Source organism: Periplaneta americana, chromosome 1 (genome assembly GCF_040183065.1).
Source record: "Periplaneta americana isolate PAMFEO1 chromosome 1, P.americana_PAMFEO1_priV1, whole genome shotgun sequence".
Taxonomy (NCBI): domain Eukaryota; kingdom Metazoa; phylum Arthropoda; class Insecta; order Blattodea; family Blattidae; genus Periplaneta; species Periplaneta americana.
The window spans coordinates 52,769,864-52,794,936 of record NC_091117.1 but is presented as its reverse complement, the minus strand read 5'-3'; the positions used below and the strand labels follow the sequence as shown (position 1 = coordinate 52,794,936).

Here is a 25,073-nt window from a genome sequence, read left to right as displayed (position 1 = left end):
AACCATTTATGTATTTTTGCTCCATTTGTTAATTTGTTAACTAAAATGGAAAATTACATGTTTGTTGTGAACTCAAGAAACTGCCACTTCAAAATAAATTCCCAAATGTCGCACATTTAATTAAATAAATTCGGTAAATTGTGTAGTTAGGAAAAGAATTGTTAATTTTAATTGGATTACTTCATTTCTAAACTAATACTTGTACCCATGTGCTTTGCAAACCCACCCTTCTAAAAATCGCTTATTTAGTCATTATTGTGAAATTAGTAGGTAAGAAAATATTTTTTTGTCCATTTTCGAGAAATTATGCTAGATAAGCAGATTTCAGAAATATTAAGCAAGACAGTGATAAAGTTATAAAAAAAAACCAAATACGTCAGAGAGTTAGTCATATAATTTTGATATATTGTGCATTTAGAGAAAATGTTGTTTAATTTTAATTAGTTTACCTCGTTCTTAAATTAATATGGAAAATTAGACACTGATGTAGCTCAATCGACTAAGGTGCTTGCCTGCCGATCCTAAATTGCGCTGGGACGTGGGTTCGATCCCCTCTTGGGCTGATTACCTGGTTGGGTTTTTTCCGAGGTTTTCCCCAACCGTAAGGCGAATGTCAGGTAATCTATGGCGAATTCTCGGTATTAACTCTCAAAATACTGTCCTATCACCAATATCGTTGCTAGGTAACCTAATAGTTGATACAGCATCGTTAAATAACCAAGTAAAATTTATATATGGAAAATTTTATGTATATGTGCTATGTGAACTCAATAACTCACTCTTCTAAAAATTTCTGATTTAGTCATTGTGAAAATAGTAAGAATTTATTTTTTGTTCATTTTCGAGGAATGAGTGCTAGATGAACAGATTCCAAGAATGTTAAAATGTTGAGTAAGGCAGCAACGTATTATCCGAAATGTTATGGAAGGCATTTTTTGGCTTAATATCTGTTTTATAATAATATTACAGTTAAGATAGTGTGTTTTGACATTTAGAAGTAAATACATTTCGAAATACTGATAGGATATGATACTAATATGAATTTAGACACCTGAATTATTAAACAAATAGTCTACATTTACGTTATTTATTAATATTATTCTAACAACACTTGTTCTACAGCTTCTAAAATTTTACTCAAATACTAAATATGCATACAGTCTTGATAAAAAATGGGAGGTTGCTCAGAATTAACTGTAATGATTTTCCCTTCCCCTCGCACATACAAAGCAGAGTAGAGTTTGCAAGAGATATGAATTTAAAAAGATGTCTTACATAATATATTAATGAACATGTGAACTGGTTAATACTAGCTTGGGCTTAGTTCAGAGTTTTAGTCTTTTGTTCATGTTGTTGAACTGGTTGGGCTCTGTAACATGAGGCATTGTTCCAAGAAGCTTGTTATAAGCCTTGCAGTACAAGGAAGTAAAAAAGTACACTTTTCGTAGAAGATGGATAGAGTTTGAATTTATTTAAATTCAAAGGAATTGGGTCCCCATATGTGTTTGATGTTACGCATTCGATTTTATATCTGGGATTCATTTACTAATGTTGACCATTGACCATAAGCCTTTAATTATTAATTATCTGTGGCATAGTATTTTGAATTATATATATATATATATATATATATATATATATATATATATATATATATATATATAAAATTAGCCTCTAATTTAATATTTCTGTACGTTGTATAGGCTATTTCTTCATCAAGTTACATGAGCAGAATTTATACAGGGCTTTTATTTAAAAAATTTCCAGCCTAAATAACTATTTATTTCAATTTAATTTAATTGAAATAAAAAAACATGTGAAATTTATATAGGATTGAGGGGGAAATTTGAAACCAGTGTTAATTACATTCTAGGTTTAACCTCTCCAGCCCCCACCTCTTTGAAATTTCAAGTGACACCCTTATATATTGTTGTTTAGTTAACTGTCCGAAGACAGGTCTGAACCTCAAATGTTATCAACAAGGCACCACTTATGAGGCAACTAGGCCAGGAGATAATGGGGTAGGGTGGCCAGTTCCTTTCCCCCTCCCCCATGTATTATGATAGTTAAATTTGAAAGAGTATCGGTATTCAATTGTTTAATATAACTCATTCATTTTTCTCACATATTTTGTTTTCTATCGTCACCTGGCATGTCTGGCATCCTGGATTGTTGTTATTGTTGACTGGAGCTGGAAAATTACAAAGACTATTGTAGATTACAGATTATTATTTATGTATTACAAATCTATTCTTTAAAATTTTAAAACAGGATGAAGGATAATACAAGCCGAATTTTGGATTCACGTTATTTATGTACCTACCCAGTATGATTTTCTTAATATGACATTCTGTGTAGAGGCGTTACGAAATAGGCTGTATTAATTTAGTCAATAGTGGAGCACATTTTGAACATTTAATTTAATCATCAAATTTGGAAATTACAGTACCCAAAGTGAACTGTGTTTTCATTTCGACAACCAACATATAAATATAACATAATATAATATAACAAGAAATATAACATTCCCACTAGTCAGTGGAGTGTTTCTGGTCTTTTGCTTGGTGCACGTGGCACACTTCCTAAATTCACATGTAATATTTTAAAAGCTCTCAGTCTCAGATTTTTTGAAATAAAAAAAATTTATATTTTTGGCCATTGATGATTCTATTGGGTTTGCATTTCTCTGAATTTTTTACTAAATTTCTGTCTCTCTAAATTATTCTGTAGTGCTTTTATTCTGGATCTTTATAGTCACTCTCATTGAGGGCAGATTATTTTGTTAAAAAAAAAAATATTTATAACAACAATCCAGGTTGCTAAGCGATAATAGAAAACAAAAGATGTGAGATCAAATATTTGGGATGTATAAACAATTGAATACTCTTCCAAATTTAAGTATCAAAATATATAAGGCTGCCATATGAAAGTTCAAAGGAGGGGTGAGGGGCTGAAACCTAAAATGCAATTGACACTGGTTTTAAACTTTCCCATCAATGTCTAAATTGACGTGTTTTTTTTTTGTTCAAATTTAATTTAATTGAAATGAATAGTTATTTAGACTGGTAAGTTGAAATGAAAGTCCGGTATAATTTATCTGTGTGGTGGAGCAGAAATTGAAAAGAATATAAAATATTTTAACATTTGAAAGGATATAAGCTACATTCTTTAAATAGTAAAATGATAGCATTTATTTTACATACAGAGATTAACAGTTTTTTTTAATGTTTACATAAACAGTGTAATGTCAGTAGTTATTCTCTCACTCATTATATGAAATTACAGGCCAAGAGTAACTTTTTATGACAATGCAGCATTCCAGCAGTTAGCAGTTTTTGAATATTGAAACAAGTGGCATGCATACACTGAGAGATGAACTTTTGACATTATTTTATGAACGGTTCTCTTGTAAGAAGGAGCTAAGGAGAGTTTAATGTCTTATTAGGGCAGTAGCAGACACGAAAGGTTGCTGTAATGATCATTTTTTGCAGGAAACTGTTGTGTAGGACCATGCCCCTTCTTGAGACATTGATGTGCAAGCCGTTGTTTGCGAGAAACCCCACAAGTACTTCAGCAATCTCGTGGCAGGACCTTTTCAACTTCAGTCACACCACAGCCTTGTAGACTGGTACTTAATGCTTTAAGCTAAAGATAACAAAAGAGTTGTTGAAAAGAGAACAAGTGGTGTCCGACACAACGGCCACCGACAAACTCGTGATGTCGTCAAGTTTATCTGAAACTTGTCCTAACCACAAAGTAGCAGACGTAGTAAGGCTGGCTTTGCACCCGCATGTGGGTTGGAAGAAGCCCGATCCCGGAGACTGACACCGGCTTTCTCTCCGTCACTACGGCAGTTGTTGTCCAGACTGATAGTAATACGACCGAGTGGTGTCAGGACTGATTTCGTGGCTTAACAGTCTAGGAAGACACTCTTTGGTGTTTCGATGTGACAGAACCTCAACAGAGTTGCGTGTTCTGTTTCTACATGACATGTTAGACAGACAATGTGACGTTGAAGAGGTTGTTTGTGTTTGATTTGTGTTGTGACACTTGTTGTTGTGCCGTGTCATGAAGAGTAATCAGGACAGCTAGCTGTGTGTGATACCGCGAGGAACTATGCCTGGCACACCCAGCCCTCTCAAGTTGGGCTTCCACAGCAATCCCTACAGTCAGGTGAAGGGACACCGACACCGCTACCATCATGAGCAGAACACAGAGCTCCTCAAAGGTTATATTTTATGCTTAATTTTTTGTCTTTTAGAATGTAAGTCAGTTTGAAATTTGAATCAATTGAGACCATAATGGATCACAAGATTCAATTCGTGATCTGGATGATGATGATGATGATGATGATGATGATTATAATGATCGTGGTGATGAAGCAAGAAGAGTTTCAGGGTAAACTAGAAAATTGGTGTGGAGTTGAGTTGCGTTATGGTGACAACCAAGTACACATTGTCATTATACATGACCAGTGGCGTATGCAGAATTTTGTCAAGGGGGAAGGTCGTTATTAAAATTGTTTACAATTTACATAATTGGAATTTTAAATTTTATGTATTATTATTATTATTATTATTATTATTATTATTATTATTATTATTATTATTATGTTACGGTATATTTTTGTTATTATTACAATATTATTGTTGTTTAGTCAACTGTCCAAAGACAGGTCTGAACCTCTCAAGTGATACCAAGAAGGCACCACTTATGAGACAACTAGGCCAGAAGATAATGGGATAGGGTGGCCAGTTCCTTTCCTCCTCTATTGCATACATCTCCGACTAGCTACATATTACACTGATCAGAATTATTATTATTACTAGCCGTACCCGTGCACTCCGCTGCACCCGTTAGAAATAAATATAAAGTAATTACATAATTAAAATAGGACGTTTGATCCAGGGAACATTCTTGTTTGATAGAAGGATAAATCGTTTAATATGTTACGTAATTTAAATTGTATTTAAAATATTAAAATGCGATCATTTTGACCCAGAGACCACTCATTTGGTGCAATGACAATTCCTTTAACATGTTATTAATTGTTATTACCAATTATTTTTGGAAAAGCGAAAATTAACAGAAAAATTTTGGCTACAGATTTATTATTATATTATATTATATTATATTATATTATATTATATTATATTATATTATATTATATTATATTATATTATATTATATTATATTATATTATATTATATTATATTATATTATATTATATTATATTATATTATATTATATTATATTATATTATATTATATTATATTATATTATATTATATTATATTATATTATATTATATTATATTATATTATATTATATTATATTATATTATATTATATTATATTATATTATGTAAAAAGTGTAACTGATGTACTCCAATTAGAAAGTTTTTAATTTGTTGTGGGAGCTCTTGAATCTCAGGAGGAACAGCGCAACATAATCTGCTTGGCTCATTACCCAATTTTTTTGCATTGCATTTATTGCATATATATATTTTATGTATTTTAACACGATTCAATTGAGCATAGTTAAAATTTGAATTATAAAATAATGGATTGCTAAGCTAACGTACTATTACTGCATACTAAATCAATACACTCTCGTTGTTCGTTAATTCTCTCAGATAAAAATGAATATGTTCATAAACATTATTTTAAGAAATACAGGAAATGAATATACAGAATAACCTATCAAGTTTTCTGTGCATAAGAAGCTATTTTAATCTTACCTGTCCTCATTTCACTCACAAGTTACTGTAATAACATTATAGCATTATGTCCATCCATAGAAACTACACTTTCCAATGATGAAATAATAATTAATTATACGAATCGGTTAATTTAGCTTCCTATATTACTTCATACAAACACAGAAACATTGTCTGTAGGCTATGTTTCATAGCTTTCGACTGTTGTTTCCAAGGCCCCTTATAGACGACGTCATTTGTTTTTTATTTCAATACACCGCCTTAGATGGCAGTTATTTTAATTTTAAAACTCATTTATCTCATTAAATATCAGTCCTATCAACATTTTTCAAAGAATAAAACTTATCAGAAATCATTTTTAAAGAAACTTTTGTTATGTAACATTTTTCACAAAAATCAATAATAAGCGAGATATTTCGATTTATTTAATTCAGGCCCGCTTATAACCCCCCTTTTAAATAATGTATTTTGAATGCCATATAGCCTAAAATCTAAGTTACAACGAACTTAATTTATATTCCAATTTTCATCGAAATCCGTTCAGCCATTATCGCGTGAAAAGATAACAAACATACAGACAGACAAACAGTCAGACAGACAGACAGACATACAAACAAAAATTTAAAAAAGGCGATTTTCGGTTTCAGGATGGTTAATTATACATGTTAACACCAATTATTTTTAGAAAATCGAAAATTACCAGAAAAATTTTGGCTACAGATTTATTATTAGTATAGATTATTATTATTATTATTATTATTATTATTATTATTATTATTATTATTATTATTAAATTATGAACTGTCAAATGCACAAAACGTTAAACGAATGTTTCACAATAAAATCAGAACTCTAACGATCGGGTGAATACCGCCCTTAAAATGAGTTTAAAATCGACAGTGCACAATATTTAACATCTGTACTGCAGAACTGTTAAAACATCCTTTTCAATATGTTTCATAACGAGTTAAATTTCACATTGTGTTGTTTCATTTTATTACAAGGTTGGTACTAGGCGATAGGTCTCTTTATAATAAAGATAGCATTGTTATAATTCGAACGTGCCACAGCACCAAGCACAAGGATTATATTGAAGGAGTGGTAGGACTGTGCCTAATGTCGATGTAGATTTTGTTACTCTGACAGTGAAAAATTAGAGAAGGGAAAACGATTATGGATAAAAAAAATACTCGAAGCTAAATGTGTAATTTTTTTTAAAGTTCAAGGGGAGGGGGGTTCAACCCGATAACCCACCCCCTTGCCTTGCGTACATCCCTGTTAACGTGACCCTTCTAATATGACTTATGGCTGCTATGGGTATTTTCGAAAAAAAAAGTTATTTCATGATCACTGTGATCAAACCCGTAACTGGTATATCAATCTATTTTATATTCAGATTTTGATCCTATAGCATAGTTGTAGTAAACTACTAGCCTATAACATTAATGTTCATCAGCTAACTAGCTAACTTAACTTAATTACATTTTTTTACATTACATTGCTTATCGACTGAATTGAATCACATTAGTTCATGAATTAAATTATGACTTTTTTTTTGCATAGACTTTATCTCTTAAATTTGAAAGTCATATTGAGATTTTGGGTTCAAATAAGTTTGAATTTGTAATAAATATAGTTATATAGTTTCAGTCTGCAACTTATCAAATTATATTAGTACAGAATTAATTTTCTGTCACATCACATTAAAAAGTTCCTCGAAATATTTCCAGGAAATATAACTTTTTAATGTGATGTGACATAAAATTAATGCTATACTAATATAATTTGATAAGTTGCAGACTGAAACTAAACTATATTTATTATAGGCCTATTTTATCTCTTAAATAAATCTAATGAAACAAATATAATATAATACTTACTTATTTACTGGCTTTTAAGGAACCCGGAATCATTGCCGCCCTCACATAAGCCCGCCATTGGTCCCTATCCTGAGCAAGATGAATCCAGTCTCTACCATCATATCCCACCTCCCTCAAACCCATTTTAATATTATCTTCCCATCTACGTCTCGGTCTCCCCAAAGATCTTTTCCCCTCTGGCCTCCCAACTAACACTCTATATGCATTTCTGGATTCGCCCATACGTGCTACATGCCCTGCCCATCTCAAACGTCTGGATTTAATGTTCCTAATTATGTCAGGTGAAGGATACAATGCGTGCAGCTCTGCGTTGTGTAACTTTCTCCATTCTTCTGTAACTTCATCCCTCTTAGCCCCAAATATTTTCCTAAGAACCTTATTCTCAAAAACCCTTAATCTCAAATATAATATAATAATCTTTATAAATTAACCCAAAGCTATTGCTGTAGAACTTTTAGTGTATTGTAAATATTTATATTTAAACAGGTATTAGACATTTTACTGTTGTATTGATTAAAGCCGGTTAAGGGAAAAGAAAGCCTTATGGCCTTAACACTGCCAACGAAAATAAAAATTCTGCATTGTACTTAGGCTATCTTGTGTTAATAGAATAAATCATTACGTGTAGGAAAGACAGGCTGGGTAGCAAATAAAGGTATACTGCCTGACATTCAGTGTACGATTAATAGATTAGATTAAATTTTTAATAGCTATTGAAGTAAATCATTCATGACGGAAACAATATTTTACAGTCAACTGAATGTGAGGTAATGTATGACTCTCCTATTAAATAGGACACTAGTTACTTTGAATATAATTTACTAGTGACTTGGCAGATAATGTAAGTTACCCAGTGAGTAATGCGTAATACATTAGTTAGTTCGTTACTGTACTTGTAAACAAGATTATATATTTTCTTTTTAAGTAGAGTTGTCAAATGTCTCGACAAGACAAATGAATCACGCACCCTGTTTAGGCTTGAGCAGTATGCAAATTTGTACCACTTTGTTTGTATTTTAGAATTTTGGTAGTTTTATATTAATCTAAATGTTACTTAAATTTTTTTTTTTTTTAATATTAAATTGTCACATCACTTTGAGAGAGGAACCTAGGTTAAGGGTGTTTGAGAATAAGGTGCTTAGGAAAATATTTGGGGCTAAGAGGGATGAAGTCACAGGAGAATGTAGAAAGTTACACAACACAGAACTGTACGTATTGTATTCTTCACCTGACATAATTACGAACATTAAATCCAGACGTTTGAGATGGGCAGGGCACGTAACACGTATGTGCGAATCCAGAAATGCATATAAAGTGTTAGTTGGGAGGCCGGAGGGAAAAAGACCTTTGGGAAGGCCGAGACATAGATGGGAAGATAATATTAAAATGGATTTGAGGGAGATGGGATATGATGATAGACTGGATTAATCTTGCTCAGGATAGGGACCGATGGTGGGCTTATGTGAGAGCGGCAATGAACCTCCGGGTTTCTTAAAAGCCAGTAAGTAAGTATTAAATTGTCACATTAAACGGCACAGTATTATTTCAAATGTACCGGTAATGATAAATATTCGTTAAAATGTTGCAAAAGTAATTATTATTTAATTATCTTATACATACATAGGCTACACTGTATTAATACATTATTATTAAGTCGCTTATATATCAATTGCAGTAAAATGTCCTTTGATATTTTTTAAATCTGGTAACTATATTTTTAAGTGATGCACTAATTATTTTGTGATCACACATTAGCAAGCAGTGTACTTTCTTTCCTCTGAGTCTTGATGCTGCTTCTCTTCCAGTAGGGTTTCCAGATACATGAAGCAAGAGAGAACAATAGGACAGTACACACAAGAATAAATAGTTAAATTTTAAAACTTTACAGCTATTTAAGTATTTCTTTGTGCACATTGGCATGTGTGTCGGTATAACATATTTTTAACTGATCTCTTATAAACATATTATTGTTACATGCCTTAACAAGTGGGGGAAGTAAAATCATCATGTTCTGGAAGGCTTAACCAACTATATGTAAGAGAGGCTTGATCATGACCAGGCCTACCTAGATGAAATTTTGCTGACAATATTAAAAAAAAGTGAATATTAGAAATAAAGTCAACACTAAATTTGTGAGCTTCTTTCTTGCTTTAAATTTCAGAATGTTATTCTTTTGGAAATGCAAAAGGTAGAGTTTAAAAACAGCATTTAGTCCTATCTGAATCAATACCAACTACAGTGCTTTGTATCCTATAAAAATGTAAATTTAATATTGATCACAAAACTTTAGGGTAGCCTATTATGTAATAAAGTTAAAATCAATGAAAACGGAGAAGTTAATTAATATTAAATTACAGAACAACGTTTATTTTTCTGAAGTTATTAGGAAGTATTGCTGAAAAAATAATTAGAAGTCTGTAAAGTTATACTGCGAACTGAAACTAAGAACTAAGAGTGAATTACCTTTTTCAAGTTTGGAGAAGTAGCTAAAGGAAGTGAAAATGCCTGGCAATTGAGATAGCATTCAAGTTGCTACTTCAAGGATTTATGCATGGGTATAAAAATTACCAATCTGGATACCTGAAGGTAGAAATTTGTTGCTATACAGCTATCATCTAAGCAAATGTAATATAATTTGTCCACTGCTGTGGAGTAACTGTTTGTATGTGTGACTTTGAAACAAGCAAGCCTGGGTTTTAAATCCTGGTTGGGACAAGTTACCTTGTTGGGTCTCCCCCCCCCCCTTGAGGTTTTCCCTCAACCAATTGAACCTATTCCACATAGTCTTCAAGATCTTCGCGAGATCATTGAGAAAGTTCTTCACAATATAACAAGGAAACAGTGTGCTGCCATAGTTACTAGGCTTTCCGATCATCTGTACCTTATAAACAACAGAGGTGGAAGATAGCCTATATAACACAATGATTTGATAAGTGTTGTTTGTATGTTAAATGTTAATGGTCGACTTCAAAACAGGCTTGGGACAACATCTTGCAGTGAAGCCTTCATTTGTTTATATTAAAAAATAGGTGAAAAATGGCGGAAAACAAAATTAAACTTAATTTTTTTACATGTCGTCATCTTCCTTCTCACCTTCCATCATATTAACATATCTTCCGTATATGAACTTTACCAGACAAGTCAGGAAAAGTGAAACCTACCAAGTACTGATGTATTAGTAGTAGTAATAATAATAGTAGTAATAGATTTATTTCTACTGGCAGAATTAAGGCCATAAAGCCTTCTCTTCCACTCAACCAGCATTAGAACAAAAGCAGAAATACAGGCACAATATATAATTAATAAAAATTATAATAATAATAGCAAATGAAAACAAGTTTAGTTACATGTAATTCTAAAAATCAAACAAATTATAGTAATGTGAATCGAATTGTTAAAATAATAAAGAAAATTTATATGTCAAAAATAAAAATCATATATTAGAAAAAATTATATTTTAGGAAAGCTCACAGTCTAAGCAATCTATTTGACATCCTGGTTTTGAAATTAAATATCTGACAGCTCCTTAAGGTATGAGGTAGGAAGTTCCAATGACGAGAAATTGAAATGGTGAATGATGAAGAGTATCGGGAAGTGTTATAATGAGGTATACTCAATGTACCGGTGATCTGAGATCGAGTATTTACTTTATGGTTGGAGCTTGACGACATATAACTTCGGGCTGATGTGCGCAGAATTTGAAATAGAAGAGAAAGAACAGGCTTGTAAGGGATCCAACTAATAGTCCCCTTTTTTGTGCTTTCTGCAGTAATGGAACTGATACATAATTCCAGAATCTTGGTCGTTAATCCATTTTAAAAACTAAGAGATATCGCACCATGTTGAACAGCATGTAAGTCTTAACTCATATTCTTAATTTTGGACAGTCTAATTAATGTCTCAATACAGAAATTATTTGATATATAGGAAGTTACGGTAATTGTATGAAAACAGATTTGGAATGTAAATGTTTAGGAACAGTAATAAGTAAAAATGATACTTAAGTAGCAGAAATCAAACAGAGAATATCAAAAACAAGAAATGTATCGCTGCTATGAATTTCATCCTCTGGAGTAAAAATATAACTAATAAAATTAAACTGAACATATATAATACAATTGAATCAAGAATTTGCAGAAGGGACCAAGTCCGCAAAAGTAAATCTTAAGAAAACAACACAGAACCTTTTTGCATGGATCTGGATGTAGGCTATAACAGTCCAAACATGTTGAGATACAATTTAAATGTGTACATTCTATAGAACTTGGTTCCTTCTAATGCTGAAATCCAAGAAGAGCCAGAAACGGTTATAGCTCAATTTTGCAAAAAATATGGACTGGTCCCTTTTGCAAATTCCTAATTCAGTTATAAAAAATATTTTTACTTATGCTTGTGAAGTGTGGAAAAAAATTTCAGATCAAGAAGACTGGAGGATCTTTCTGATGGAAATCAAAACTGTGTATGAATTGTAGTGCTGCTACTGATGATGATGATCAGAATTGAGTGTAACATTTCTCCTTTGTTAATATATTAAACAGATGAATCAACTTAGAATTCAAAATGTTAAGTAGCCTTATCTTTCCGTGAACTGCTGTGAATGAAAGAGTGTTCGAAGTTTCTACCTTTCATGAGTTTACATCTGTTCTGAGGATTACCCTGATTTTTTTTGGGGGGGGGGGGTTTCAATATTCAGCATAAAGCAGAGTATGTTTCATGTTTATGTGGTTAAATATATTTAATTGGCATTAAAATATTTTGTGCCACGTTAATGATTCTGCCCGGCGAGCTATCTCTGTGGTAGTGCATCTGCCTTCAGACCAGCTGGCCTGTATTCCATTCCCAGTGGAGTCAGAGATTTTCGTGTAAAATTTTCTACCTTGTGACTGAGAGGTGGCGGTGCACAACTTCTGAACACTAGATTTTGCATCAATATGCCTGGGTTAAATCCCACATCTCTCCACAGTGCATGTGAAGAGAAGGCATATGTCACTGTTGATAGTAATTCGTCCATTGGATGGGGATGTTAAGCATGGCGACTCCCTTGGTGCTATTAGAAGTAAGCTATGTGCTGGCACCGGGTTTCCCCTTCTCTCTTCCTCATCATCATCATCATCATCATCATCATCATCTTCACCCATTCCCTGAACTACACTTACCCTAGCGCATAACATAACTCTCCACAGATACAAATCATGCACAGTGTGGCCTGCTGATGTGGTGTGCAAATTAAAAATGGGTCACAGTCCTGCCATCTATCCGCAATATGCGGAACCCGAATTACGTAAGTGAAGTGGGTAGGCATTGGATACACACTTTACAGTGATTTTAAATTTTTATCCTTCAAATTAGAAAAGTATTGAAGAATATGTTAGCAGTTTTTGACATACTAATGTTTTATATTTGTTAAAATACCACCTTGATCATGGTTTTCATCAGTAATTAATTCAGATGCTGGACTGGGTGATGGAGATTCCCCTCAGGACTCGAAATATCTCTTCTCCTCCAAGAATTCCAAATGCATATAGACTATGTTAGTTTAATTTAAGCCATATATGACAAGCATAACTTCAAGAATTAAATTATAAATGTATGTTTTTCTAAGAATCCATGTTACATCTTTTCTGCAAATACAATGAGAGTACATAGCCTATTTGGCTAGAGGTTCATATTTTAAACAATGAAATATCACAACAGAAATGTTATACATGACAAAGTTCCATGCATCATGAGAGATCTAACATAGCAGGACCATTTAGAGCATGACCATTGTCTTCTTGAAATTCAACCATGGAGAATCTGTGAATGAATTTATTTATTTATTATTTATTTATTTATTCTGGTGTAGTTAAGGCCATCAGGCCTTCTCTTCCACAACACTAGGAATACAAATACAATAATATAGAAAAACAGAGAAAAAAACACTATATACAAAATAAAGCTACACAAAAAATAAAGAGAAAGAGAGAAAAAAACACTATAAACAAAGTAAAGCCACACAAAAATATACACAGGTTGCAGTCACACAAACTTTAAATGCGTGATTAAGTATCATAATTAATTGTATCCTAACTAATTAACTAACATAAACAAGAAAATTGCAATTATAATCTAGATTAAAAAAGAAAAAAAAAAAAAAAAAGAAAGAAAAAACACAAATCAATACTTCTAGCAATACCTAAAACCATTAACTAAGACAAAATTTTCCAATTTAATTTTGAATTGTGATAAAGTCCGGCAGTCCCTGACATCATTAGGTAACGAATTCCAGAGGCGAGGTATTTCTACAGTATAGGAAGATGAGTATAAAGACGTTCCATGATGATGGATAGAAAGAAATTCTTGATGTCAGTTTCGAAGAGTTGTAAGAAATTGAAAGCGCGATAACGGATAATTCGGAGTAGAAGTGTGCATGATTCTAAACAGAAGAGACAGTGAATGTATTGTTCTTCGTTCCTTCAGACGCACCCATGAAAGTAACTGGAGGCAAGGTGTTATATGGTCAAATTTACGAGTATTGCAGATGAATCGTATGCACACATTATGAACACGTTGTAGTCTCTCAGCTAAGAGTGAACTTACATTAGTTAGCAAGGAATCGCAATAATCAAAATGGGGCATTACAAGCGTCTGAATAAGATTCTTTTTTAGACTAAGTGGTAGAAATTCTTTCATATGGAACAAGGAGTGAAGTTGAGAAAATATTTTTTTGCAAATGTGTGTTACTTGAGTGTTCCAATTTAGATCGCTATCCATAAAAATGCCAAGATTTTAACTGTTTCACTGTATTTAACAATAATCCCATTCAATATTATATGTGGTATAGTACTACTATCAAGAGTGCTTCGTAGACGATTATGTCCCATTACGATTGCTTGCGATTTCTCTGGATTTAACCTTAATCCAAATTTGTGTGCCCACAGTGAAATCGAATTCAAGTCTTCGTTTATTTTGTTTACTGCGTCACTAGTCTCGTCAGGGTGGAAATGCAAATACATTTGAAGGCGTCAGCATACATATGGTGTCTGCAGTGTTTTATCATATTAGTCACGTCATTAATATAGATCATGAAAAGTAAAGGTCCGAGAACTGATCCTTGTTGAATTCCAGATTTCACGACACACCATTTTGAAGAATAATCGCATGCAATGACACATTGTTGACGTTCGCGAAGGTAGGAGTCAAACCAAGTAACAGAACTTTCAGAAAGATTCAGACGTCTTAATTTACATAATAGAAGGTCCGTGTCAACTGCATCAATTAGCATATTATAGAGCATATAGAGCATATTATAGAGAAAATGTTCTGATATCTGATGTAGGACTTAACAGAAATTGAAAAATGTTGAAGTAAAAATAGAAAAAAAAAAAAAGAATGCCAAATTTCCAAAATGGTAGAAAAGAATAAAAGTAATTATTAATTATATATTCTTCCAATCTGAGTACGTTAATCGGAATTTATATCCAAACATGTTGAAACCCGAGCCATGATGATTTCTGGATATTCTAACAGAACATTTTTAAAAATTCTACTCATCAGTACTTACGTAGTTATTCAAATAGGCCTAAGTTGAAACAAACCTCATTTATTATTATTTATTTATTATTTATTCGTAATTCGGGGCTCTGAATGGCATGGATTTAATTACACCAACGGAAAAACATTGTATTAGTGGTGCTGTTTCTAAGCCACGTTCATCTACTTAGAGGTGTAGATGCTTGCCGGTCTGGTTTGCACTGCTTTTAACTAGCCAGTCAAGGTCTGGAAAGCTTATAGCTGGGGCTGTCCAAACTACAATTAAATATGTTACCACACTGTTTACATTGACATTGATTATTGGCGATCTGATGTACGTAACACTTCCCAGGGGAGATATGAATAGCTTTGAGAATGTATTGAACCTCATTCAGATAAGTGATAATTTTTAACGTGTGGACAAAAGGGCCGTCGAAAGTTTCGTTAGGCTAGAATTTGTTTCTATTCCAACCTTACGTTTGGAGGCTCGATTACAAGTATTTTACTTACACCGCTTTTATTTTCATTTCACAAACTATCATCATAGTCATCGTCATCTTATTTTTTGACAAGTGTTAGACCTTATAGGCCTACTCCTGCGAGAGTTTTGGGGATCTTCCAAAAGGTCTTCTACCTCTTGGTTTGTAATTCAGGAACTGTCAAGGTTAATTGCTCTCTGCATACAAAGCACATGTTGTCAGTGGGGTACATGTATGGAATTCAATTTTCATTGAAAGTAGGTCATTTTAGTGGGAAATACAATCTCATGATATACATTTTAAAGTTCACCGCTGTGAAGTAACGGTTAACATGCCTAACAGTGAAACGAGTGGGCCCGGGTTCAAATTCTAATTGAGACAATTTACCTGGATGATTTTTTCCAGGGTTTTTCCTCAACCCATCGAGAGCAAATGCTGGGTAACTTTCGGCGTTGAACCCTGGACACATTTCGCTGGTATTATTACCTTAATCTCATTCAGACACTAGATAACTATAGCAGCTGAAAAAAGCGTCGTAAAATAACCAATTAAAAATATATATACATTAAAATAATTCTGTGTTTTATGAGGGATACACCGTCACGTAGATTACGTCATGAATGAAATTATAGTTGTGTTAATTTGAATATTTTATTTTTGTTTCGGTTTACAAATGGAGAGCATGGATCTATGATAAGAGAAGTAATTAATGAAGGGCATGCGATATATTTTCTCGTCATACGAAGCGACATTTCGAAATTAGTCCCAGCTTTTAATAAATTTTTCACTATGATTCCTTCAACGTATATCGCACGTGTCTATTATCACTTATAATAATACTTACAAATGACTTTTAAGGAATCCGCATGTTCATTGCCGTCCTCACACAAGCCCGCCATCGGTCCCTATCCTGTGCAAGATTAATCCAGTCTCTATCATCATATCCCACGTCCCTCAAATCCATTTTAATAATAACCTCCCATCTATGTCTCGGCCTCCCAAAAGGTCGTTTTCCCTCCGGTCTCCCAACTAACATTCTATATGCATTTCTGGATTCGCCCATACGTGCTACATGCCCTGCCCATCTCAAACTTCCGGATTTAATGTTCCTAATTATGTCAGGTGAAGAATATAGTGCGTGCAGTTGTGCGTTGTGTAACTTTCTCCATTCTCCTGTAACTTCATCCCTCTTAGCCCCAAATATTTTCCTAAGAACCTTATTCTCAAACACCCTTAATCTTTGTTCCTCTCTCAAAGTGAGAGTCCAAGTTTCACAACTATACAGAACAACCGGTAAAATAATTGTTTTATAAATTCTGACTTTCAAATTTTTTGACAGCAGACTAGATGACAAAAGCTTCTTAACCGAATAATAACACGCATTTCTCATATTTATTCTGTGTTTAATTTCCTTCCGAGTGTCATTTATATTTGATACTGTTGCTCCAAGATATTTGAATTTTTCCACCTCTTCGAAAGATAAATCTCCAATTTTTATATTTCCATTTCGTACAATATTCTCGTCACGAGACATAATCATATACTTTGTGTTTTCGGGATTTACTTCCAAACCTATCGCTTTACTTGCTTCAGTTAAAATTTCCGTATTTTCCCTAATCGTTTGTGGATTTTCTCCCAACATATTCACGTCATCCGCATAGACAAGAAGCTGATGTAACCCGTTCAATTCCAAACTCTGTCTGTTATCCTGAACTTTCCTAATGGCATATTTTAGAGGAAAGTTAAAAAGTAAAGGTGATAGTTAGTGCATCTCCTTGCTTTAGTCAGCAGTGCTTTGGAAAAGCATCAGCTAGAAACTGGCCTATACTGACTTTGCTGTAAGTTTCACTGAGACGCATTTTAATTAATCGAACTAGTTTCTTGGGAATACAAAGTTCAATAAGATTATTATATAAAACTTCTCTCTTAACAGAGCCATATGCCTTTTTGAGAACTATGAATGACTGATGTACTGTATCCTTATAAACCCATTTTTTCTCCAATAATTTGTCGAATACAAAAAATCTGATCAATAGCCGATCTATTACGCCTAAAATCGCACTGATGATCCCCAATAATTTCATCTACGTACGGAGTTAATCTTCTCAAAAGAATATTGGACAAAACTTTGTACGACATAAACAAAAACGATATTGCAATGTAGGCTTTCACGGCCGGAGTCTATAGATCTAGATTAATTTTCCGGGCTGAGAGGCCGTGGTCTATTGGTTGGTTTTATACCAGACGTTTCGTCTGCAACTGCGGCAGACATCTTCAGTGGAGTGGTATCCGAGGTCGCAAGACTCTTCTCGGCGTACCTGAGTTGCTTCTCAGGTACGCCGAGAAGAGTCTTGCGACCTCGGATACCACTCCACTGAAGATGTCTGCCGCAGTTGCAGACGAAACGTCTGGTATAAAACCAACCAATAGACCACGGCCTCTCAGCCCGGAAAATTAATCTTGATCTAAAAGTGATATTCCTTGAAAGTTACTTGTAATAATAATAATAATAATAATAATAATAATAATAATAATAATAGATCTAATAATTTATTTTACCTGGCATAGTTAAAAGTATGAGGCCTTCTCTTACATTCAGCCAGGTCTACAATTAAAACAAATACATGAATAATAATATTGCAGAACTCGCGATTACACATCAAACGAGTGGTCGCACAAGCCTGTAGCTGCTCTCAATGCCGAGATATTACTGAGATAGACCGCACTGCACGGTAATTTTATATGTAACTTTGACGTCCTCATGTCCGTAGCGAGGTGGGATGGCGTCATTGAGTATGGTTACGTTACACAAGTTATGTTGATAGCGTAGCTACTAATATAACATTAACATTTCGCTGTGGCTGATATTGTTACAGTAAACATTTGAAATTCTTCCTTTATTTTGTTTCACCTCGGATCCCGAAACGGGTGTCCCTATGGATATTCGGTGCGAGGTAAGACATATTTTACGTCAACATTTTATAAATATACATGTATTGATAAAAATTAAAACAAACATATGATTCTTCATTCTTGATTACATTCTTTTAACTCTTAGGCCTATATATCACGAAAGAACTGTTGATTTCTTTAAATAAATATCTACGTCACTTGTTAATGTTAAGCCATGTTGGTATTTTACTTTAATTGACTAGTTTTGATTTGGTGTACAGTAGTGGCAAAAAAACCCTTGTAGCTGATTTCAGAGCCTTGTTCACTCCAGAGTGTCGGTGCATATTCCTTGGACTCGAAACCACCTGTGCAGTTGAACAGCCACGCAGCTGGTTACTGTTTTCGTCCGGTTTTTTGCCACTATTGACAAAATGTTGCGTCGCGTCGCGTCTGAACATTTTGTCAGTAGTGGGAAAAAAACGGACGGAAACAGTAACCAGCTGCATAGTTATTGTTCAACTGCACAGGTGGTTTCGAGTCCAAGGGATATGCACCGACGCTCTGGAGTGAACAAGGATCTGAAATCAGCTACAAGAATCGGTCCGGTTTTTTTTTGCCACTACTGTACATCATCTTCTGAATTCTAGTGACGTCTCTCACTATCTTCCGGTTTTCTTTTATCTTGGTGGGGCGTGTTCATGTTTGGTAATGTATCGAAAAGGTTGTGCGTTACGAAATTCAGTTGAGTGCTGAGGATGCGTTGTGTGAATGTTTCGGACAAACAGGAAGATCTTTTCAAACACAATGCAAGGAACATATTATCATAGCCACAACTAAGTCTCACAACAATTCAGCCTACGCAGAACACTTCACCTACACCAACCACAACTACAGTAATATAGAAAATGACGTGCAAATCATACATATTCAACCAAGAAGTCAGAAACTCGACACACTAGATGACTAGAACAATACGAAGATTATAGACACATCAAATCACAAGTAGCTACATCACATCCTCAATACTCAACTGAATTTCAGGACACTCACACACTTTTCGATGTAACATGAACACACCCCACCAAGACATTATCGAAACTAGTGAATTAAGGTAAAATACGAACATAATTTAATATTGGCACAGTGAAGTAGGCCAAGTTGCTTATTAAACAACTTAATAGTCCTTTAGTAAAAAAAAAAAAAAAAAAAATGATGTTCTCAAGTATATCACGTAACTCGAAAACGTCATGTCATTGATGTAAGATCATACCACAGTACAGCCGCTGTTTCCGAGCTGGATCAATCTTTCCTGCGCGTGGTTTTTTTATTCCCATCAATTTCTAATTCATTATCCATTGTAATATTCCTCCAGCTTGTTACTTGTGCTTCCGACACTTTTTCCACTTTACAGTGCATTTTCCATGGACGTATGCAACAACATTATCACCCTATAAATTTCTTTAACAACACTGTTTACAGTTAAAGAAAAATAAATATAGAAATACGGTAAATCTCATATCATATTAACTGAAGTTAATAGTTCTGAAAGAGAATGTATCTGTCCTATTTTTTATTTGTTCCGAACACACCGCAGTCTCAAGGCTTATTGTGCTTGTTGGTGAAATTGATGACGGCGAGGTCTTAAAATTCTCCACGGGACTACCTGATATTCGCTTTACCGTCGAGGAAAAGGTCGGAAAAAATTCACCTTACAGTTACGGAAAAAATATCGGTGAAAAAACTTAACCGTATAATCAGCCCAAGCGGGATTCGATCTCACGCTCGAGCTCAACCTCGGATCTCGAGTCTAACTATAGTCGCGTCGCTGTTATTTCCGGCGTGACTCCTCCTCTTAGGAAGTAAGGCTGTATAAAGGCTAAGTAGTAGTATCGTTCGCTATTTTTGTTCTTTCGTTGCCGAGCTACCAGACGAGGAATCTATTCGCCACACCGTTAAACATTATCATGTCGTAGCTCTTATGATAATAAATCAACACGCTGTAATTGAGAAAATAATTGAGCGGAAAATAATGTCCTCGTGTGCTTTCTGCGAATACCAACGAAAGGGAAAAAATGGCTGACGATTATATTAAATATTTATCGAGCCTTAGGAAATGTATAACGTCATCAGCAGCGAATGGCAGGACGCACACGTTTAAATGTAGCCGACCTGCAACGTGATTGGCTGCCGGACTATAGCTACGCCTGTGACATACCAGTACTGCTTACCTTGTGGCTTGGCACCTCGAATTTTGGCAGTAATTAAGCATCCATTCTCTTTTATGGAAATGTTTGTCATATACAGATTTGCATGTATGGAATATTAGGATGGCCCTTTCCTGGATCCTTTATGAACCGTCGTTTTAAGAGACGAACATGAGAAAAATGAACGAACGTAGTTAACAATTCAGTCAGAAACAGACATGATCTGATCCACGGCCAATTAGATGATTATGACAGTTTGCAGAATATGCAACGACGTTCTTGCGTAACGTCACATCCGTTTTCAGATGTGTCACAAAAATAGCAATTATTATTTTATGAAACTAGTTTATTGTGTTATACTTTCTTGCAATAGACAAAGTTAAGGAGAAGAGTAATGCGATCTCTAGTCTATGACGCGTGCCGGTGACGTACAAATGCTGCTTATCTTGTGGCCTTGTCGCCTCGAATTTTTGCGGAAATGTAGTAGTCATTCTCTTTCATGAACGTATTTATCTTATACAAATTTACCTGTAGTGAATAATAGGGTTGCCTCTTCCTGAGTGCTTCATGAACAGTCGTCATGTAGTTGACATTGCAATAAAAAAGCAAGCTTAATGTGAACCACGGCCCATTAGATAATTGTGACAGTTTACACAATATGCAAACTTGTGTAATGCGCTTTTATATGCCTCACAGAAAGAACAATTGAAATAGCATATATTATTTTACAATGAATATATGCATATTATGAGCTACGTTCACAATGTAAATTAGACGCAAACAAAACAACCGTTAAGTTAGAAGGCATGTCAGAACGGTGCATTCGAATATAAGTGCTAATCACTTATTATAGAAAAGAAGTTAGCAAAGCAAAAACAAATACATGTGATTATAGCACCTTCTTTTCTACTAAGAACGGCCACTTTAATGAACTTCATAAATGAAAAATGGCGATGTGGTTGTGTAATTTATTTTATACAAAATACTCATCTTTAGCTTTGTGCAAGAATTTCTCTAGGCCTACCTGAAAAGTGGAATTCTGTGTCGATAATCGCAAGATGGAGAGAAATATTATTAATCATAACTTCAAAAGAATGCTCCGCTCCAATTGTTACTGATTATTGTTAGTAAAGCATATTTTAGTATTTACTACCAGAATTTTAAATATTTTTATCTTAAATGTAACAAAAATCTATTCTTTTCCCAAGTAACTGTGCATATTTAAGTGTAAAATATCACTACCGGTATATTTAAATATTACATTGAACACATCTACACCATCATTATGATTATGAACAAATTCAACTGACACGTGATTGTTTTCCAGGCATTTTCTTTTAATATTATCTTTACAAAATTGTTCTTGTCATAGAGATAAAGCTGCTCTTAAAGTTGGTAAAGCTGTTAATTTTTCCTCAAATGATGCAGTGTAAATATCAGCTGTTTGAGTTCTGATTGTTTCTTACGTTTCACGTAAACATGAAATTCAAAGTTTGAAGTTGCAAGTTTCTACTGTGTCATTGGAAATGGTTTCATTGAATAATATTCGAAGTTTACGTTGCGATTATATCTGATTTCCATTGAGAATGCAGTCTCATTCACAGTGCTAACTTAAATGTAAACAGAACATACCGAAGGATCAATTGAAACGTTTCAAGTCAGTCCTTCGTATGTAATCTACCTTTTAGTAAGCATGAATAACTGTTTATTTAACTTATAAAGGCTGCAATTATGAGATTGTTTGATAGCAGATAGATTAACCATTCGCAGTTGAACTTAAACGTTGAATATCTCCGTTTTAATGTGGATTGGTCGTGTCTGGTTTGAAGCCTTTGAATTAAATCTTACCTCAGAAGTCAAAATAAAGTAGTCCAAAATCTCCATTTTGAGATATGGTGAGATGAATGTTCCACTTTTCATACATCTCTATGATTTACTTCCTTTGAATATCGAGATATATACGTAACTATCTATCCCTGCAATTCGGGAGTACCACATATGATGGGATGAAAATTAATGTAAACAAGACGTAGACCATAGTTATCGGAAGAAAACTAAAGAAGATAAACTTGCGAATTCGAAATGAGGCAGTGGAACAAGTGGACAGCTTCAAATACTTGGGGTGTACTATAAGCAGTAACGTGAACTGCTGCCAGGAAGTCAAAAGAAAGTTAGCAATGGCCAAGGAAGCTTTTAATACGACCTCTTCTGTGGACCTCTGGAAAAAGAACTAAGGAAGGGACTAGTGAAGTGCATTGTATGGAGTGTTGCATTGTATGGAACAGAAACTTGGACATCACGACGACATGAAAAGAAACTCTAGAAGCATTTCAGATGTGGATAATGGAGAAGATTGGAGCGTGTGAAATGGATAGACAGAATAAGAAGGAAGAAGCTGTGCTACTGTGGGGAGCTCACGAGATCAGTCCTGGTGGGAATGTGGAGTAATGCCAATCCTACACGCAGGCAACAGCCAGCGTAACGCCACTCTTACTCGCAGAAAAGACATGACTCACTATTAACTACATTATAGTAACTAACCAACGTAAAACATTCGATCAACTTTTAAAATATAAACTAACAGTTTCAACTTATACAACACACCGACACAGGGCTAGTCTCAAACTAGCTGATATTTTCAGCCACAGTATAATTAAACATCATGTGGCGACAGTGATGTCATCGGTTTAGTGTCATAATTCATAACAACTTATCTCTGATCAGTTCTAGGAAGAGCGGTGCTCCATTCATCAATACCTCCCCGCACCGCACCTAATTAAAATACACCTCGCAGAGACTTTCTCGTCAGCTCCCCACAGTAAAAAGAGTGGATGAAAAAAGAATGATGCTGAAACTGATCAGGAAGTGAAAATGGAATTGGTTGGGTCACTGTCTAGGAAAAAACTTACTACTGAAGGATGCACTGGAAGGAATGGTGAACGGAAGAAAAGTTCGGGACAGAAGAAGATATCAGATGATAGACGACATTAAGATATATTGGGCCATATGCGGAGACAAAGAGGAAGACAGAAAAAGAAAAGATTGGAGAAAGCAGGGTTTGCAGCAAAAGACCTGCCCTTGGGCAGTAAACTATGAATGAATGAGATCATAGATAGTCCTTAAGACTTTTCTTCAGATACCACAATAATTCTTGTTTCTTATAGTTTATAAAATAACGGCAATCCAGTGCGGGAAAGATGACTCGGGTAGATTTTTGAGGTACAACAGATGATCACCAGAGACATGGTTTCAGGATTTGTTGGTTGGATATGAATGCGTGGTGCAGGGGATAGTGGAACCGGTTTAGCTTAGAGCACAATTACATACCGTACTACTCATTTCGTACACAAAAAGCCTATTTTGGTCTGCAGTGTTCTGGGATAACTTCATTCCGTCGAGGCTATACCAACTTACATGTTACTTTGCTCTCGAATACAAAATATTTGTAAAGAATTCCGGTTCTTTGTTATTTGGAAAACTGCCCACGTTACTTAAAATGTATCATTAAAATTATAAAATTATTAAATTCAACAGTCGTTTGAACACGTAATGTGCTTTTATTTTATGTTGTTTTGTTTTATTTTTTTCCTATTTTGCTTTATTTTTTACATTCTGTAACAAATTGATTTCATTATTATCCAAGACAGTATTTGATAAACTTACAATTCTATTTTGGAAAGAAAGTTTAATTGGGAACTTGTTACTCGGATTGTTGAACGTTGCTTTTTTATTTTAAATTATGTTTTTTTTTTTTTATTTCTAAGTTTTAAATGTTGAAGCCTTACTTTTTTTGCTGATTTTTTGGAAAATCGATTGTTGTCGTTTTATAGGATGTAAAGTATTAATAAGTGACATTTATATAATTTCAAGTTGAAATCGTACATGGCTTGTATTTAATTTTGAATCCAGATTTTTGTACGTTTTTCCAAGGTATGTTGTGAAGTTTTACAATCTACAGTAAGGTCCGAAAGTCTTGTCACCCTCCCCCCTTATTTGTATGTTGATGTGCATCCATTTTGAACATGTCACAGCAGATGTATGACAATTGTTGATACTTCACGTTCCAGCTTGTTTATTGACCCAGAATGCCTCCCTAAACAGCTTGCTTCAAATCTTCAATTGTCCGGTGTCGATGTTTCGAGACATGCTGCTTAATTATTCCCCAAAAGGAAATCACACCGTCTTTGCTGCAGAAAATTTCACACAGGACATGGCGCCCATCATTTTGTGCCGCAACAATGCTTTTGTGCCCATACTGATGTTCTGGATCACTAAACAAGCTGGAACGTAAAGTATCAACCATTGTCACACATCTGCTATGACATGTTAAAAACAGATGCACATCAACATACAAACAAGAATAGTCAAGACTTTCGGCTCTTACTGTA

At 34.2% G+C, this 25,073-nt stretch overlaps 1 protein-coding gene across 6 annotated transcripts in view; it reads left to right on the top strand.

The window, feature by feature from the left end:
* LOC138695395 (polyamine-transporting ATPase 13A3-like) overlaps positions 1-25,073 on the top strand; it is a 153,581-nt gene that overhangs the window by 39,117 nt on the left and 89,391 nt on the right. For 5 of the 6 annotated variants that reach the window (XR_011331177.1, XM_069819800.1, XM_069819798.1 and 2 more), the window contains exon 2: positions 3,492-4,228. The exons of the other annotated variant lie outside the window; for it this stretch is intronic. Coding sequence is in view for 4 of the 5 variants with exons in the window: in XM_069819800.1 (XP_069675901.1) it covers positions 4,117-4,228 (112 nt within the window). In the remaining variant the exon portion in view is untranslated. The remainder of the gene's footprint in view (positions 1-3,491; positions 4,229-25,073) is intronic. 6 annotated transcript variants of the gene reach the window in all.